General features: G+C 39.6%; 1 protein-coding gene across 3 annotated transcripts in view; it reads right to left on the minus strand.

Moving 5' to 3' along the window:
- Positions 1–18792, minus strand: part of TMEM164 (transmembrane protein 164) — a 45768-nt gene that overhangs the window by 6990 nt on the left and 19986 nt on the right. For all 3 annotated transcript variants that reach the window (XM_048959236.1, XM_048959234.1, XM_048959235.1), the window contains 2 exons: positions 8927–9005; positions 305–405 (listed from right to left, as the gene is read on the minus strand). In XM_048959236.1, the coding sequence (XP_048815193.1) occupies positions 305–405; positions 8927–9005 (180 nt within the window). The remainder of the gene's footprint in view (positions 1–304; positions 406–8926; positions 9006–18792) is intronic.

Here is an 18792-nt window from a genome sequence, read left to right on the forward strand (position 1 = left end):
TGATAATCAGAGTTGCTGACCAAAGGATTATCACCTAACACAAGCAGGGCAGCTTTCAGAACGAAAGCAGATCTGAATTTAGTTGCGCATTTAATAGATGGATTTATGCAGGTACATGGCTGATTTATGAAACGTTTTGCCAATACTTGTGAGATATAAGATACAAGTGTTCATTAGAACATGCAATTAAAAATCTGCACACAAGTAATCTTATCCATGTCCATCTGGACACCTTGAAAAACTAGTCAGTGTGTTTACTTTCAGTGTACTTGCAAACTATCCATTTATTAACCTGTTTACTTACCAGTCCCAGAATTTGCAAGATGCTAAAGTGATATACAAACATAAACCCAGTAGATAAAAGAGCCCACCAGAAATTGGAGAGTGGTTCTGGAGTGTAGATCCCTTGAAAAGAAAGGAATACATTAGTGTTCAGTTAGTATTCAGCTGAATTGCTATGTCCATCAAACACTCATGAATAATCTTCTCTTTTCTCTGTGGATGCTAGGGCATCTGGCTTTAGCTGATAACTTACTGAATACTATTATAATAATTAATATTTGAGAGCATTATTTCTTACCTGGAACATCCAAGATAATTTCCTCCCCTCCTCCCAGCCCAGCATTAAAATGTATACTGTGTTACCTCATTAAACATACCTATTCTTCACCAAAAACAGCGATTTTTACCTTATTTTTCCTTCTACCCCAGAAGTAACAAATCATTCTAAAATGCAACAATGGTATTCAGTGAAGTCTTCAGAAATCATGCTACTCAAACTCCTGCTTCTTACGAGGACTATGAATTAAGCATGATAAAACTAACCCAGGTAGTGGGAGGGTACAATAGTTGTATTAGCCTTTGCTAACTGGCATATTTGGGAATTACCAGAAAGATTTAAGAGACTTCAGCATGTGCTGTGCAAGTCTGCAAGGGATCCAAATTTAACTACACATGCATAGCTTGCTGTGACAGTACTCACCAGACTAAAGCTGGTACAAGCGTGCCTATGTATGGTGTTTTACATAGATAAAGGCAAATAACTGCTGTTATCTGCTTTGCCACACCAACGTATGGTGGTGCATGCTGTCTCAGTTTTACAGTCCCCAGAGGACTGCTGTCTCAATCCCTGTTTGCCCTGTTAACAATTTTTTTCTGCATAGTTTTCTCCCACAGTTTTTGCCCATCATGCCAATCTAGATTATTTCAGGTAGCTACTTCAAAATTAATCTAATTTAAATAGAATTTTAGTAAAGCATACTAGTAAAGCAAGTAAAAGTATTCTTATCAGTATTACCTACCTGCTATGTTCTAAAACTATTCATCTAGTCATTGGCCACTCAGTATTACAGCTTCTTTGTTGCTTGTCTAGAGAAACTAGGGAGTTGATTGCATGCTTGAATGACACAGCTTATATGCCCCCAATATATCACTCATTATTTATTTAACAAGCAATAATGTCAATGTAATTATCCAAAATACAACTGCACACCATGTTTAAGTAAGCAAATTGTTACTGTGTGCTGCCACAATAAATAGGAGCAGGGAAGCTACTTTAAAAGCAGAAGGCAGCTTATAAGATTTCTTATTAAGTGGGTGGGTGAAGGTCAGAGGAAGCAAAATCCCAAGGTAGAAATAAACTCTACAAAGTGGAGTTCTGCAGTTAAAGGGAGAAAACTCACACAGCTCTAATTCTTAGAGCATGCTTGCTAAGTATATTAGAAGTGCTTGCATCCCATTTAGTATCTTATCTAGAAACCGTAACCAGAAATCTTCACTTAAACAGCACCGAAATTCATTAAACTTCACTGCATGAAAACATCAGTAAGACAGCAGGGAATTGATAATACCTTGCATATAGTTTTTCATTGTAGACATCAAGAGAAAAGCAAGTAGCCTTGGTGTTGGGAGTTCAGGAGACCAGGACTCTACTTTTGGCTGCACCACCAGTTTTAAGTGACCTGATCAAGCTATACAGAAACACTCTGCATGAAGAAAACATAATCTGACATCACAGTTTTAGTGTTGTCTCTGTAGTCTTATGGGCATGTTTAATCAAGATGCAAAACAAAATAAGATTTAATTGAAGAATAGGTCTGTTGGAACACAGGCCAAGTCCTGACTGCTTCAGGCTACTCAAAAGTTAACGCACTGAGGGCTTTATCCATATGCTGCTTCAACACTGACAAGCTTGGGGCATCTAAAACTGCTCTAGAACAGCTCACAGGAATTGGTAGTAGTGCTGTATATCTATTTGGTTTCACGTGAACTTGCCCGGTTGGCAGTAGCTCATGTTATACCAGAAGTTTCTGTAAAGCCTGTGAACAGACAGTGCTGAGGTAAATGCTCAGGGAAGCTTGAATCCAGACACTGAGGACAATCTGTGCAGGCAGAGGATCAACACTAAAGTAGACATATGAATCCAGCTATGGAACAGGAGTAGTGAGAGAATGCAGTCATTAAAAGACGCAGTAAATCTCACGAGATGACAAAATAGATCACTGGCATAGTTTGGCTTTGAACCCAGGCTTCTCGCATCCAGCTTCAGTCCAGTCAAGGAATCATGTTTCAAAAGTCACTAAGAAGAGCTGTTCAGGTTCCTCCAGTTAAGAATTTCACACTGCTGCATCCTCTCTTTGTTGCAAAACTTTAAAAAAAAAAAACCCACCCCTGTTGACTCTCAGCCTATACAGCCTTTCAATCTCACTGTATAATAGAAAATTTCCTCCTTGGTAGACTTGGCAATCCTGAGAACAATAGCACTATTTTCAGCAGCAGCATCATTATCTGGACATCAAGGAACAGAAAGGAAGCAATGACCTCCACAGAAAAACATTTCAGAGAGCTCTGGATTCCCAAAAGTGTATTTTGGGGAACTAATTTTAAATTCATACCTGGGATATTTTCTGTACGTTTCTCACTGGATAAATAATCACTATAGATTTTATTACTGCAGTCCTGCTATTCAACAGATGACTGTTTAACAGAGCACTGTGATCTATTTTCTGAAGCATAGTCCTGACAAAAACACGCAAGCTGGAAAATTGAGACCCAGCTGAGTGGTTGTTTGAGTGGCCGGTGTTGGCTTTGGCAAAAGCTGTTTGCTGCTTACATGGGAAATCAATTTCAGTATGTAGCAGTGAGGTTCACTATCTTCTATCCACCAAGGATCACAGGCAGTTCTTACAAGTTAAGCGCTTTCAAAAATTTAATCCAGCTGCCAGGCTGGCACTAATCTAATTCTCAGAAATGCTCCAGACAGTGGACTGTTCCAAATCAGGGTCATCCAAGTAGGCTGTAACATTTGTTCTTGTGTTGAAATGCCACAGCAGCATATCTTGCAGTTTAGATCAAACTTCAGCAGCACTGATAGGAAGGATTTCACATAGGTTGAAGGGCTTAGGAATCATCACCAGCTTCTGAAACAAGTATTTGTATGACCTTGAACAAGCTATGCATTTAATTTTGACATATAGAAAATGGAAGCATGGCTTTAATAATCTAAAGATCAATGTAAAGACTCTTCTAATTTCTTTTATATTAGTTTCCATCTCTCCCCACAAAGCCTCACATTACTTGCAGTGTTATAAGTTAACTTACGAATTACTTATTTCAAGTTTACAAAAAATAGGATTGCAAAAATCTGAGCACAATTTAGCAGAAAGTAAAATAAGATGCAGCACAGAATTACTTCTCTGCTTGAACCAGAGAATTAGAACCTAAATATAGTACTATTTTTTTAATTCAGTAGTTTTAAAATCATCCTTTGCTCCTGATGTCTTGCTTTCATTCCCACTGTATTTTGTACAGATTTTTCAGCTTCGTACCCTCCAAAGTACAGCTAGGCCTGCTTAATCCAGAACTCAGCAGCTACTGCAGTTTCTTCATTTTAAAGCTTGAAGGTGAGGGCAAGCTTGCTTCTACTTTATTTCCCTTAATTAAGGGGTTATTTCCAATAATGCATATGTTTTGGCCTACTAAGATAGCCTAGAGCTTCCCTTCCAGCAGAGAAAAGGATGTTCTCAAGAGGATAAGCTAGTTCTCACCTGATATCTGCTATTTCCCCCTAGCTGTTCCAAATCCATGTTGATTTCATATACTGCCTTATGCCAGGAGATTTCTAGTTCTTGACTGTCAGCTATGCTTGTCAAAATCAGCCTGGGATCTTGTCCATCACAAACTACTGTTGATAACTATACGGAAGGTTCTTCCTCTTCCTTGTACATGTATGTGTAGTGATACTCTCCTAAACTTCTGTCTCTACATGCAGAGAGAAGACTAACAGATCTTGGGCCCATTCACAGAATGCCACATCACCACCCTTATTTAGTTTAAGTGTTTCACAATAGAAACCATAAGTGCTTAGTGCAAAAAGCTCAATGTGTCATGTGGCAGAGGCACCGTCACCTCCTCTTCCTCTCCAGCTTCCTTAAATCAAACAAGATTATGCTAAATGGCCGCACTACAAGAGATTGCAGTATGAGCCTACAGCCAGAGCAGCACACATCTCTTGCTGCTGAACACAAGTACCCTACTGCTCTGAGCACTCTGCTCCAAGCACAGCAGGCACTGCACCAGCCACTTACATCTAACACAGGGGATCCAGGGGCAGAGCAGTGCTGGAATAAGAACGCAGGAACTGTCAAGGGAAGAGCAGGAGCATGATCAGATGAGAGTGAGCCTTACACAATGCACAACACTTCACAGATCTGTAAGTAATTAGGAGTTACAGTGGAAGAGATGTACTCCTCATTATAAAGTATTTCACTGAGGCTGGAGATAAACTAGATTTATGACAACCTAACTGTATTTAAATACATAATCAAAGTTTTCCTGGATTGCTAATGTTCACTATAAACCCTGATCTGTAACTTCATTTAAAAGATATGGAAGACTATCATTAAATACAAGCAAGAGTCACAAAGCGGCAAAGTGGCTGAGAAAGGGTACAACAGCTAAAAACGTGTTTAAATGTGCTGATATCCCATTCTTGCCAGCAAGTCCTTAGCAGCAAAAAGGAGAGCACAAGTTTGGTTCTCCAGCTGCTTTACTTGTACTTTCTTGTTCACAGATACAGGAGCAGCTTCTGTCCAATTTCTGAAAGATCACAGCAGCATGCTTTGTTGCAGGGGGAAGTTTGTGAGCTTCTATTGACTTTCTCACATTGCCAGAGAAACTCTTCTCTTCCATTGCCACCTTTGAAGGCAGCTAGATCAAAAAAGAGAAAGGCCTCATGACTTCAGTCAGAGAGAAAGTTTCTTTCTGCTTATAAGAAATACATATAAGTTGAAAAGCCTCTCCCTACTCCTAGCAAACAACTTACCTACTAAAGTACTGAGGATCAATCTATCTGTCCATTTGTGCACAGCTGTACAACAATCAGCTCTTAAAAAGAAATGAAGGCAGACTGACATGACTGTCCGGAGTTTGCCCAAAAGGAGATTTTTTTATTTCCTAAATTGTAGCCGAATTAATTTACCATCTCCACAGTCTGGACAACCTCCTTTTGAACTGTGAACTCTGAGAATTTGCACAGCCATTTTAGCAGAGTGAATGCTAGTGACTATCTCCCCCTGCAGGAGAAAGCGTCAGAACCATGCAGCAATTAAGTGACACCAATACAAAGGCCTCTGATTAAGCATGTAAGATCTTCAGGTATTGTTCATACACCAGATTGCTCCTTAAAGTAACAAAACCCTAAGAACACCAACATCCTTGCCTACTTCATCAAGTTATTAGATCTACCAAACTATAGTGGGGATCCCAGAACTCAAGAAGGAGCATCTAAACACTGCTGTGAGGGAGTCCCTAGAAATTAACTCTTATTCCAAACCACTGTGGAATGATACCATTTGGTCACAACTTTCAGAAAATAACAATTCCACTTGAAGCTCTGAAATCAGGGGCACACCTTACCTTGTCAAATCCCTCAAAAAACCTAACCAAAGTAGCTTAAGGACTAAGATGGTCAGAAACTGAGATCGGAGGCTACTGAAGTGCAAATTGGAAACTTTTCATTGTGTTAAGAGTATACAGTTGGCAAAACTCAGTCCTCTAAGACAGAATTGAAAGTTTCTAGTACTTTGTTCTTAGAAGGTCAGGTTAATTAATGCACTGTTGAAACAGCTTTGACAGCTCATGACATCACATTTGGTCAGTTGCCATCTCCCTAAGCCTTCTACCAGCCATCTGTATCCCAGTAGCAGAAAACATACTTGAGCATACTTGTATGTTTTAGAAGTCCAGCTTAGTTGTAATTAATGAGTTTTCAATGAAGAGGTTGACTCCCTGATCAAAATTCACGCTCGTGTGGCTCCATCTTCTTCCCTCCACCCTGACACTTTATTTCTTTCACCTCCCTTTTGCAAGTCCTAGCATTCATCTGATGCCACAGTAATCCAATCCAGGAACTACAAAGCCATGGCATAGCTCACAGGGCAGTGAGGGTCTCACTCCCAAGAACAACAAAAAGCAGCAACCATATCCGCAATTCTGCATCCGTCCTATTGCTCTGGTTCAGCCTACCCAGCTATTTCAGGAATGCTGTGTCCTGCCAGAGACTAGTCTAATTTTTGGCAGAGTTCACAGGCAATATTCATCCAGCAAGAAAGCTGAGAATAGCAGATGTGTTTCATGAAAGAGCTCCCTTGAGTTGAGAATCATCTGTGCTGACATATTATATCTGCACTTACCTCTGCTATACACGAGACCCTCTTACTGAAGTTAAGAGACATACGAACCAAATCAGCATTTAGTTTGCCTAGGCTGGCATGCATACATATATATATACATAAATACGTGCACTTTTAGAAAGGAAGCATGTTAGAAGGTTAAGTAATGAAATTTGTACTCAATCAGTGGAGAGAGATGCCTTAATCCCTGAATAGGAACACATCCTTGAGCAATGAGCCGTCAGTGAGTTCACTGACTGACACTGCTGGAGAGATGCTCAGAGCTCACCCTTCAATTTGATGCTAAGCACGGTACTGTCTGCACACTGACAAGAGGGGACATGAAGGTGATACTGGCAGCGCAACGTGACCTGTCGTCTCCACTGTAAGGAGTAACACTTACTGTTACCCAGTTTCCTGTGTAAAAGAAAACACTTTAACAGGTAACTGAGTCTGCGTGCACGACTGATGTTTGATTAGCATGCCAACAAAATCTGACATGCCATTCTCTGCCAAACCAGCCTCAAATCATCTCTGCTCAATCCTCCTTAAAGGAATATTAACACTGAGTTCCTAACAAAGCAGTCAGTGGTATCAGTAAATATCCAACAAATACTCCAATAAAAGGAGTGAAGGATGACACTTTTTCCACATAAAATCCATTCAATTTTTCCATTTTTTTCTACCAATTTTCTTCTCCCAATGATAACTAACAATTCTCTGATGGAAATTTCTGCTTAAAATACAAAAACAAAGTTGCATGACAATCAATGTTAGTGGTGATAAAGCAACTTGCATGGGATACAGTCAGAATAAAGGATATCATCTACTCAAAGCATCTTTAAGCAAGTGCGAGTAAAATGACAGTATTGGCACATGATAGTAGGCTAATTTTCACCACATTCATACATTATCTCCTGTGGCATTAGTCATAACTACTTAAAAATTTTATGGATCTTTTGTTAATGAGATATTACAGTCAGTGAGGTGGCCAGGAGCTGACCACATTAAGAAACTGGAGAATTATTAGTTACACAGTCTGAGGCAATCTATTGAAATAATCAGCCAACAGTTTGGGTAGAAACATTACTGCTATCATTTCAACATTAGGTGGCAGCAAATACCTGTACACTGATAACATGCAAACATTTACCAGAATACCGGTAATGGGTGACAACTGTACAACACAAAGCCCTTCAGACTACAGTCTTATCAGCCCCAAACAAGTATCTTAAAATGACACATACAGGAACTTCAAAGACACCAGAAGAACTGAGCTGGTGACACCACATGAGCTGAGTGCGGCGTTGCCTACAGCAGCACATGGCTGATCGCCCTTCTTTGCCCTCTCCTTTCCGTAACGATTACAGGTTTGCATAATTTCTACATCTATATCACATCTTAACATTCTGACAAACTGCACTACCAAAGATGGATTAAAATAAAGCATGGCCAGCGTATGCCACTAGCAAGAGAGAAAAGGGTGACTTATTGAATTATGGTACTTTACCCTCTGCATCACTTTTATTTAATTTCACTCAGTAGTGGGCAGGAAAAAGGTTACAGACCTATATTGCAAATCCTAAGTGATTACTGGTATAAAGTACAAAACACCACAGTAGAAGAGGCTGAGCTTGTTCTAAGTATTCTGTAAATTGACATCACACCCCTGGTATTGTCATTAAAGGCTACTGAAAGGCTGGACCATACATTACAATACTTTATTTCCTGTATGAAACCATTCAGCTCTGATAGAAAACGCAGGTCGAGGCAAATCAACGCTGAGGGGGAGAGAGCATCACACTAGATGCAGATATACTGTATTAACTTCTAGGGAGCAATGGTCAGAGTACTGCTGCTCAGTGGAAGGATTTGGGATTCCAGATTTTATGAATTATTATAGTACAACATAATGCAAGATAGTAGAATGAATGTCAAGCAAGCTACCTCATAGTCCTAATGCATCTCACAAGGGACATGCAAGAAAGCAAGTCTTGAAGACACAGCACACAACTTAGAACATTACAAGATGCCAGAGGCTACTCAAGACAATACCACATTAGGCCAACACATACTAGACACACAAATCTTTGTTTTATGTTACCAGAGATGCAACTCCAACATACATACCACCAGAAACTGTTAGGTAACAACATACAGCAGAGAGCAAGAATAGACTTTGTGGTAACCATTTAGAACAGCTAGTTCAATGGCTAGAACCAATTCAACGTAGGAAGGGTAAATTGCCAACCTACCTCCTTTTCTCAGCAGATAGATGGGCACAACATAGAGCATCACATGTTGGATGTAATAAATTTCCATTTCAAATGGAAGCTGAGGAATAAGGAAAAATATTTGTGAAGAAAAATATTTGTAAACACATTTCATCATTAACAACTGGAACCATTTTCCTTATGCCCCATCACAGTGCATTCTGTTCAGTGCTTTTGTCATCTATGACTGTTACCAAAGCAATGGCAGACATTAATGGTCAGTGCTTAGAAAATGCACTTAGCTGTACCCATTCCATCTCCCTCACCACAAACACAATGCAATATTTGTCAATGAGAATTCTCAAAATCGGTCTGAAGCACAACAAAGGAGGCAAAACATAAAATTGCTCTTTTCCTTTTCCTCATAATTTAAATTTCCAGTAACAATGCAAAACCCCAAAGTAATCAAAACAGGAACTATATTCACAAACATGACAAACTTATAAAAGAAAATTTTCCTGTTAGTTTGTGTGAGATAGATTTCCATAGAAATGACTTTTGCTTCCAACCATTTTAAAATACATGAAAGAAATCGCTAAGGGGTTCTGTGTAAAAATCCAAAGAACTGCTTGCTTTATGGCAGTGTGCATGCATGTGTGGAACAGCCCAGTGTCTCTAACACAACAGATGACATCAGTCAGTCTTCAAGCTGCAGAAGGATGCAAATAAACAAGTAATCAGTTAGCGGTAAATCAAGCTTTCCTCATCTGCTCACAGATTTTGCAAAACTGAATTCATCATCTACATATCCATGTAACTTTTTCAGGACAAGTCAGACAGATTGTACTAAAATAATGCTCTGCTAAAAATAACCTGAACCACAACTCACAGTTCAATCTGAGCCCCTTAATCCCAGCCCAACTAATTCGAGCTCTTGATCAGCTAGAAGAAGTGGCAGACTGTTCTGAATGTCATTCCATCTGTAATTGCTTTTGCCTATATCTGTTAACAGATTCAAATTAAAAAATGCAGAATTCAACTCTTGTAGCAGCTTCCTTACAAAGCTGAAAAAACATGGTTTACTATTTTATTTCAGATGTGAAAAAATGGACAATACTACTGAGTCTGAATTCTCATAGGAGTAAAGCAAAGCCATTAGTTTTGACTCAAATGTAGTGTCATTCTACAAGCTAACATGAAACCAGATGCAAATACTACTTTCTTGGCTTGTGTTCCAATTTTAAACAAATAAATAACTAGGAAGAAAAAAATCAGTAAGAGCCTTCCCTTTTTGTTATTGTTCCAAGACAATGAACTCAGAATATTGAAACAGGAACATTACAAAAATTTCTACATCAACAGAATTGAAGATAGGATCTTCACACAGTTCAGTTTTCTTCCTACAGAACAGCTAATGAACAGCAGGTAAGTAATACAGTGAGGTTTGAAATTCTAAGAAAGAAAAAAAAGAAAAAAGTTTTTTTTAAGATGTTCAAATCATCAGCTGGATTTTTTAGTGTTGGCATCCCTAAGCTGACACCTGACCCTAACACTGTCCACATTCTTGTAACACTGTACACACTCTTGTAATACTTTGGCATTCTATACCAAAACATAAAAGTATGTGAGATAGCAGCAGGCAAAAGCAAGAGCTTCACAAAAGTTGTGAGGTGTAGTGAATTTGAACCTTTTCTTCTGTTGCCCACTGAAAAACACTGAGAGCAAAGAAAGGAGATAAAAAAAAAAAAATCAGAAGCTAACAGTTTTTCTCACTGGAGGAAAGATCTGTACCCCTACCTGGTGGAGCACACACATTTGAGAAACAACAGCTCCTGATACACACAACACAGCATGGGATTTACACTTACTCCTGCCAAGCAGCATGCTCTGTTCAGTCTCTGTTCTTTCAGAAGGGCTCCTGCACTCACTAAGCTGTGAGGGTCAGTTACACAAACACGATGCTCAGGACACTTCTTAGAACAGAGCGACAGTTGTTTTCCTGCGGTAGTGTTGACAGTATTTTTGTTTGTGTGAAACAAAACATTCTTTTTTCCACTATGAAAGATTGTTTGTTCTGAAGATGGGTGCATTTCCTGGCATAGAGCTGAAAGTGCATAGTTTCTGTACAGCCAAGCACTCACACTGTGCAGTCAGACAACAAACAGAAGAACACACACAAAAGATGGGCTATGAAGCTGTACGCAGCAACTGGCTCACCCAGTTCTAAAGGTCTCATCTGTAATTTATTTCACCCATAAAACACTCATTTACAGATTGCAGGTAGGTATCTTGTAGCTGTAAGAGAAAACTGAAAGCAAAGAGAAAGAGGAAGGGATCACCTGTTGAGCCAGGACATAAAGATCCTCTTTGCGAAAGCAACCAAGCACTTCAGCAAGCAATGGAGACTGAGAAATTCAGAAATCAAAAAACCTGTTAGTCACACAATATAAAGTGACTTGAAGAGCTGTGTTGGTCCATCTCGCCCTTGACTGTAGGCGCTCACAAAGGCCACATGTGTCTGAACTTGGGCTTCGGCAATCTCAGCAGCAGGCCCTGGTGCCCGGCCCCAGGCCTGTCCTCTCCTTGTTTCTGAGAGGGAAAACCTTGCAGCCACTCTAAAGGATGGTACCCTCTCCTAGCAAACCGATGAAGTATGGATTAAAAAACCCTATTTTTCCATCCACCTGTCCCTACAGAGTGCCAGAAATACTGGCTATTTGCTCCCAACAGGCACCAGCCTCAAGCTGGTATACTAATATTAACAGTCCAATTATTTAATGTATTTTTAGACTCTTCTCTCCCTTACCAGCATCATGCTTTCCTGCATTTCGTCCCATGCCTTCCTTGAAGTTTTAGAGTAACTAATGGTACAAGACAAAAGGACAGATTATCCATTGCTGCTATTAACTTGCACTCCAGGCTCCCTGACAGTCTCAATGAATACAAAGTACAGACTACCCTGATACTGAAAGTAAGTGCTACTGATAAGTAAGCTTTTCTCCTTTAAAGATTCCTATTTGCAGAAAAGCAGATCTGCTCCTCGTTCATTCATAGGTTCTGCCTTCGATATAAAATCACATACATTTCAAAATATATTAAACAACACTGACATTCACAACAATTCCTCTAATATAACACACAGTATCAAAACATGCTAAGAAAGCACTCTGTAACCAAGTATTCAGACCTCTCATTTTTAACATGTGGTAACGATGTTTCTGTTCAAAAATAAATGGTGCCTTGTTCTTCCAGGAAGAACAGCAGCCTATGATGCAGATTCCAAAGTGCCGCACTCCCCAGGCACATGCTTAAAGGTCCTCTGCTAAGTGCCAAGAACAGCGAGCACGCACTGAGCCTCATCCCAGGGAGAGGTCAGTTACGTTCAGAGCTACTGGGCTAAACAAACACCATTTCATCGCTTGCAAATCTGAGGGAAAGAGAAACTGTCTGGAGAAGGATTAGAGCACACCTTGTTCTTTCCGAGTAAAAGTCGCAGCCATCAACAGCAGTTCTCTGAGCGTGCAACAGGGTAACCTAACATAAACCTGGTTCTGTCCTAGGGAAGCAGTGAGCTCCTTCCATTGATTGCACTAAGATGGGGAAAGAATAATCTCAATTCAGTGCAGACTTAAGCTGAAAAGTTAGATATTCAGATGACAGTTTCCCATCAGAAAGCGCAGCACAAGACCCATTTAAACTAGCTTAAACCCACTGTGACAAGGCAGCAGATCTTCAGCGGACTCTGAGGTTGCTACTTTGTTGTTTTCTGAAAGCAGTACTTCTCCTTCTGTTAATTATTTATACTTCAACTGTGTATGTGTAACAACAGCTCAAGTACTATACCTAGAGGAGCTCTCATTCCATCGTCCCCTAAAAAGACAGCTGAGCATGACAGAAAAAAGGAATTGAAGGATTTCAGCTCCCAGATCCTAGCCTTTTCTATAGCACAGCCAGCACAATCTAGTCATTCTGTATCAGTTGCCTTCTTAAACATCAGCAGTAAATCAGGTTTGTAATCTTTGACAATTAGTTTCTTAAATGTGATCAGTAATCCAGAAATTAAAAACACAAACAGGTTTTTTACTTCACTAGTAAAACAAATCACAATATAGATCAGAGAAGAGGAATACAAAGGTATACTAAATATAAAACTCGTAGGGCAAACAGCTGCTAGGCCTTGGTAATGAGTGATGGTTACCCCTCAGCACATTCAGGATTGTGATAGCAAATGACTTACTTGGCAGAGGAGAAATAGTGCCAGAGATGATCAGAACAGTCCAAAGACAGACGTGAAGACTTCAAACAAACAAGCAAAAATACACGAAGACAAAGAAAAAGAAGGGGCTTTTTGAAAAGAGTTTTATCAGGACTCATTTCTCCAGCAGACATTCCAACAAGACACCCAACAAGACGCTCGCAAAAGGCCAAGAAGCTGCCCAGTGCTCCAACCACTGCTACACTACCTGGGCATTTTTGCAGCTCAGGCACCTCCAGCTTACCTGACATAGAGCAGAAAAGCAACCTCCATTTATGTGAAGAGAGAGAAAGAAATGTTATGACGAAATAAAAGGAATACCGGGGCTGCAAAAAACATCTGGAGAGAAGGATTAAACACTCATGTGACGTGTGAAAGTCTGAAGCAGCTTCCCATAGTTTTACTGCAACTATTTCTTCCCATTGTATTTAGGGGCAGTGTGTCCGTTGCCTGTCACACATCCTTTTCTTTGTACATTATGAAAAAACATTCTCAAAAAAGTTTCAAATAGGTGTGTCAGTCAGCATCCATCCTCACAGCTGTTCTGCACAACCCAGGCAGTACAGAGAATGAGAGCTGAACTTCCTTAAAGCAGCACTAATTTAAGGTTTATCTAGTTCTCATTTTCAGCTAACCCTGTTAGTGCAGAGAACGTATATTGAGGGAAATAATCAGCATCTGTACTTGCTACCAAACTATTAGCAAGTGTGAGCTCAGTCTTAAGAGTTATAGGAAGGCATCTGTTATGCCTGCAGAGTAAAGATGCAGTAGATCACAGGACTAGGAAGGTGACTACTTTTACCAGACTACAAAAGCCAGAAAATCCAGGTAGGCTAAAAGCCTGCAGGATTCCAACCTATAAAACACCCAAATTCTGACAAGCTGTAAGAGACCTTTTTTTTTTGGTGTGCAGCTACTGAGGAGGAAGTTTATTAAGAAAGCCAGGAGAACATGGAGCTCAGTGCAACACTGATCTCAACAGAATGCATTTCTCCTTCCATCAGGGTTTTGAGTATTTGACCAGCATTACACATGAGGTTTACTGTGTTTCATAAGACATCACTGTCTCGCAGTCAGTCCATTTTTATCATACAGATCAGCTCCCATTAATGACACTCTGGGCTCAATCAGGCATTTACGGAGTTAAGTGTAAAAACGTTTTAAGTAATAAATAATACCAGTTTCAGAAATAGCATTTTTCCAGTTCCTCTAGAGAGAATATTTGGACTACTTCACACCACCAGCAGGAGGTAGATTTTTATTATCAAGTAAAGGTGTGATTGTAGGTTGCATTTACAGGTATCATTTTGATGCACATAGCAGAGGTAACTGCTGAAAGATGCAGAAATATGGGTGTTAGGACCTACTGGCAACCAAAGCAGTTTCCCCACAGACTCCAGCATGAAATGCCCTGTTAGTTTTCCTTGTGCCAGACAGATTAGGCCAATTTAGCTATAATGCCACATGCTACCATAACTTATCCCATTTTGCTGTTCAAAGACGTCTCAGGCAAACTGTTAAGTGCTGTGAATTGTTTATCACCCTAACGTGCAATAGAAATGCAGTGGACAAAGATCAGAGGTACTGCACACTGTGTACAGTAAGTACTGCTTAGAGTACGATTCTGTTCCTAAAACGGATTTAGAATGTGTAACTCTCAAGCCAAATAGCTCTAATAATAGAATTCAGCAGCTTCTGGAAACATCAGAAGTGCACCATCCCAGCAAGTTCAATATCTCTGGGACTTGTCCTAATTTTCACTTTATATCAAAATTTTCAGGACATCAACTGGAAAAAAAAAAAGAACAAAACACAAACAACAACATTTACTTTAAAACCAGCAGCAAGTTTCCTTTAAAATTCGATCACTGCAATACAGAAGTTCAAACAATTATAGTTACTCTGAAGGCTTGGTTTATGTGGTAGTTAGACGAGTTTATTCACATAGCTAGGATATTAGAACATCCCATATAACTTAAACAGAGTAGAAAGAAGTTATTTACTTCTGTATTTCTCATTCGCTTCCAGGGTCCCACCTGGCATTCTAACAATACGATTCCTTTAGCATCGTCTCTAATGTCTTAACATCTTTAGCTAAAATCTGATTGAGTTTTTCAGATGCAAGCATTTAAGGCTAGATCTCAAACCCTTATCACTGCTTTGCTATCACTCACTACATGAATGTGTACACTTGCCTCACAACTTGAGAAGCTAGTTGGGTAGTTCATTATGTCACATACCAGAAGACTGATGGACTCCAGATGACTTGTTCTTACCACAGCATTTTGTAGCATAAATAGGCCTATCATTCAAGCTCCTTAAATAACACAATTCCCTTCCCCTCCTGCCAAAGCGGTGCCCTTCCAGTGCTGAAAATACAAAGTTGATTAGCTGAGCATCTTAAGCACAGCAAAGCATTCATCTTATGGTAACCTATAACTCCATGCTTCTATTATGTACAAATCCACTAGTTCCTAAACATCCATCCATCACCCACAAGGTGGCAATTAACTTTTCATTCCCTATCCATAAACTGCAAAATGCAGAAGATATTTAAAACAAAAAACATACTTCTAATATTTTCTCCTGCTCCTCACTCATGGTTCACAATTTGCTGGTGTGTATGCGCCTACTGGTGAACTTGCCAAGCTAGCAGGCTAATTTAGCCAAGGAACTACAGTAAGCATCTGCTATCTGTAAGATAACCAAGAGGCAATCCACTTGGAAGAGAGGATAAGCAGAATGTCAGCTGAAGACAATGAAAACTATGCATCTCCTAAGCTTAAAACACATCTTATGTGATGAAAGATAACAGCAACCACCTTAGTGCTCAGTGAAATATCCCAGTTTGGTTTTACAGGTTCACAAAGTGATGAGACAACAGTCTCCTGCTTTTCAGTGCACACAGGCCTCAGAACTCTTGCTCATCTGCCCCTAGACAGCATCTCCCTCCCCACTTCCACAGCAATAGTTGTGTCAGGTGCCCAATCTTTCATGCTCTTAGTTTGTGCCAGACACAATATATTACAACTGTTTACAGACAATTAAGAACACAATGTCTTTGTACTGAAATGTATACACTAAAATATACGTCTTAAAATATCGTACTAGTGAAATCAAAAAAAGATGAGGTATATTCTTGGCCGAGTCAAACATCTCTTCATTTAGATACTATAAAACAACATGGACAGAACTAATGTGTTTTTTGTTTGTTAATTCCTAAGTTGCAAGAGAAATTTCTTGCTTTTGTTACAATGTCAGTGTAAATGACAGCGACATTTACAGAGCAGAATGTGTATCTACCATGACAGAATTTGGGCCAAAGCAGCCATGCTATAAAATATCACCCAAATTATTTTATGCCTGAAGAAACACTGAAAAGAGACGAGCCTGGCAAGCAGCTGTTAAGCCAAAAATAACCTAAGCTGTATTTATTCCAAAAATACTTGCTCTTGGACATTATCCTTTGCCTCCTTTATCCCTAATTAAGGACAGATTTTTATAAGCAGTCCATATTTTTCCTGTTTAACCTCCACTTCCCTCATTTAAATGAGATCTTCAAAATAGCACAGAAAGCACAAGTTAATAATTAAATATTTCGACATTTTAACCAGAGAAGGTAATATAGGAAAGTATTTTATGTTAAACTTAAGAACCAGAAAGTTTGAAATACAGAGTGAGATTTGTGCTCCCACTTATCAGGAAAAAATCAGTACAGTATGTATATATATATTTTAATGTCCCTTCAGCAGGAATTAGTTTTATTAAAACACACTGACAAACTGCACTTAAGCAGCTATATATGTGTATATATATGTACATAGACACACACAGGTATACACACATGCATGAATATATATTTTTCCCATTTGTAATGCTTTATATATTTTTCCATCTCTGTAGAAAAGAATATACATAGTTAGCAGAGAAGGAAGGACAAAACAAAACTTGAATAAACTCTATGGTTATTTTACTACTAAAATCTGAATAATGATTGAACTTTCTGTGTATACATGTGTTTCATACAGCGAGGAAAGTCCTTACTGATATGTAAAAGCCTACAGATGGATAATCCTCTCTCCAGTAATTAAACTGCGTCTCAGGAGAATTTTTTCTTATCTTAAACAGGGGAAGAAGGAAAGCATGCACAAGTCCAAAGTAAGACTTAGTTTTCAAGTCTCCTAGATACCAGTGTGAACAGTCAACATGGCGTATCATCAAAATTCAATACAGATGCTGATTTATAGACTTAATCCTATTAAGACTGCCTAGATTTGTAAATGGACAATCACTAATGAGATTTGTAACAGAGTCTGAAGTCCCTAACAATATCATTAACTCACATGCTATGTAAATATAGATATGAATACATTATCCAGACTCTGTAAACATGTGAGCAGATGAATTTAAGTGAACTCTATTTTAAAACAGACATTTAAATGGTTGCAGAAAAGATCTTTGCAAATTAGACATGGCCACCCAGAGTAGCACATCCAAGTCTTCCATATGCTGAGGGCCCCACAGCTGAATGCAGTACTGCAGGTGGGGTTTCATAACAGCAGAGTAGAGGTGAGAATCACCTCATTTGACCTGACAGCTACACTTCTGACACTGCTCAGAACATGGTTGACTCTCTGGGCAGCAAGTGCACATTTAGCAGCTCCTATTCAGTTTTACTTCCACCACATACCTCTCTGCAGGGCTCTGCAGCATTTCTCAATCAATTTGTTGCCCATCCTGTATTGGTGCTTGAGATTGCCCTGACCCAGCTGCAGGACTTTGCATTTGGTCCTGTTGAACTTCACATTGTTCTCATGGGCCCACCTCTTACATCTGTCCAGGTCCCTCTGGATGGCATCCCTCCCCTCCAGTGTGTCAGTAGCACCATGCAGCTTGTGTCATGTGCAAGCTTGCTGAGAATGATCTCGATTCCACTGTCTACGTAGCCAACATGGATGTTAAATAGTGTCAGTACCAATACTAACCCCTGAGGAACACCATGTTTTACACATCTACATCTGGACACCAAGATGTTGACTGCAACTTTTTGATTGCAGCTATCCAGACAACTCTTCATCCACTGAGTGGTTCATCCATCAAATCCATGTCTCTCCAAATTAAAAAAAAGGATGTCATGCAGGACAGTTACCATACGCTATACCCAAAGCCAGGTAGATAATACTGGTTGCTCTTTCCTTATCCACCAACGTTGTAACCTCATTGTAGAACAAATCTGTCTGGCACTATTTGCCTTTATTGAAGCTATGTTGGCTGTCACCAGTCACCTCTTTGTTTTCCATGTGCTTTAGCAGAGTTTCCAAGAGGATGTGCTCCATAGCCTTACCTTGCCAGACACAGAGGTGAGACTGACCAGCTCTGTTGTTTCCTGAGTCTTTCTTTTTACCGTTTTTAAAAAAGGAGTTAGACTTCTCCCTTTCCAGTCACTAAGAACTTCAGACTTCTACAGCTTCTCAAGTACAACAAACAGTTGCCTCAGCAACTTCATCCACCAGTTCCTTCAGGACCCCCAGATACATCAATTAAGTCCCATGGACTTGTGCACATGCCACACCCTGTTCTATGAAGTTTCAAAGCCTCTTATGTTCTACCTCTGCTCAGAGGCCAGGCCAGTACTGTCAAAGCACTTTCTTCT

This window comes from Lagopus muta, chromosome 13 (genome assembly GCF_023343835.1).
Source record: "Lagopus muta isolate bLagMut1 chromosome 13, bLagMut1 primary, whole genome shotgun sequence".
Lineage (NCBI taxonomy): Eukaryota > Metazoa > Chordata > Aves > Galliformes > Phasianidae > Lagopus > Lagopus muta.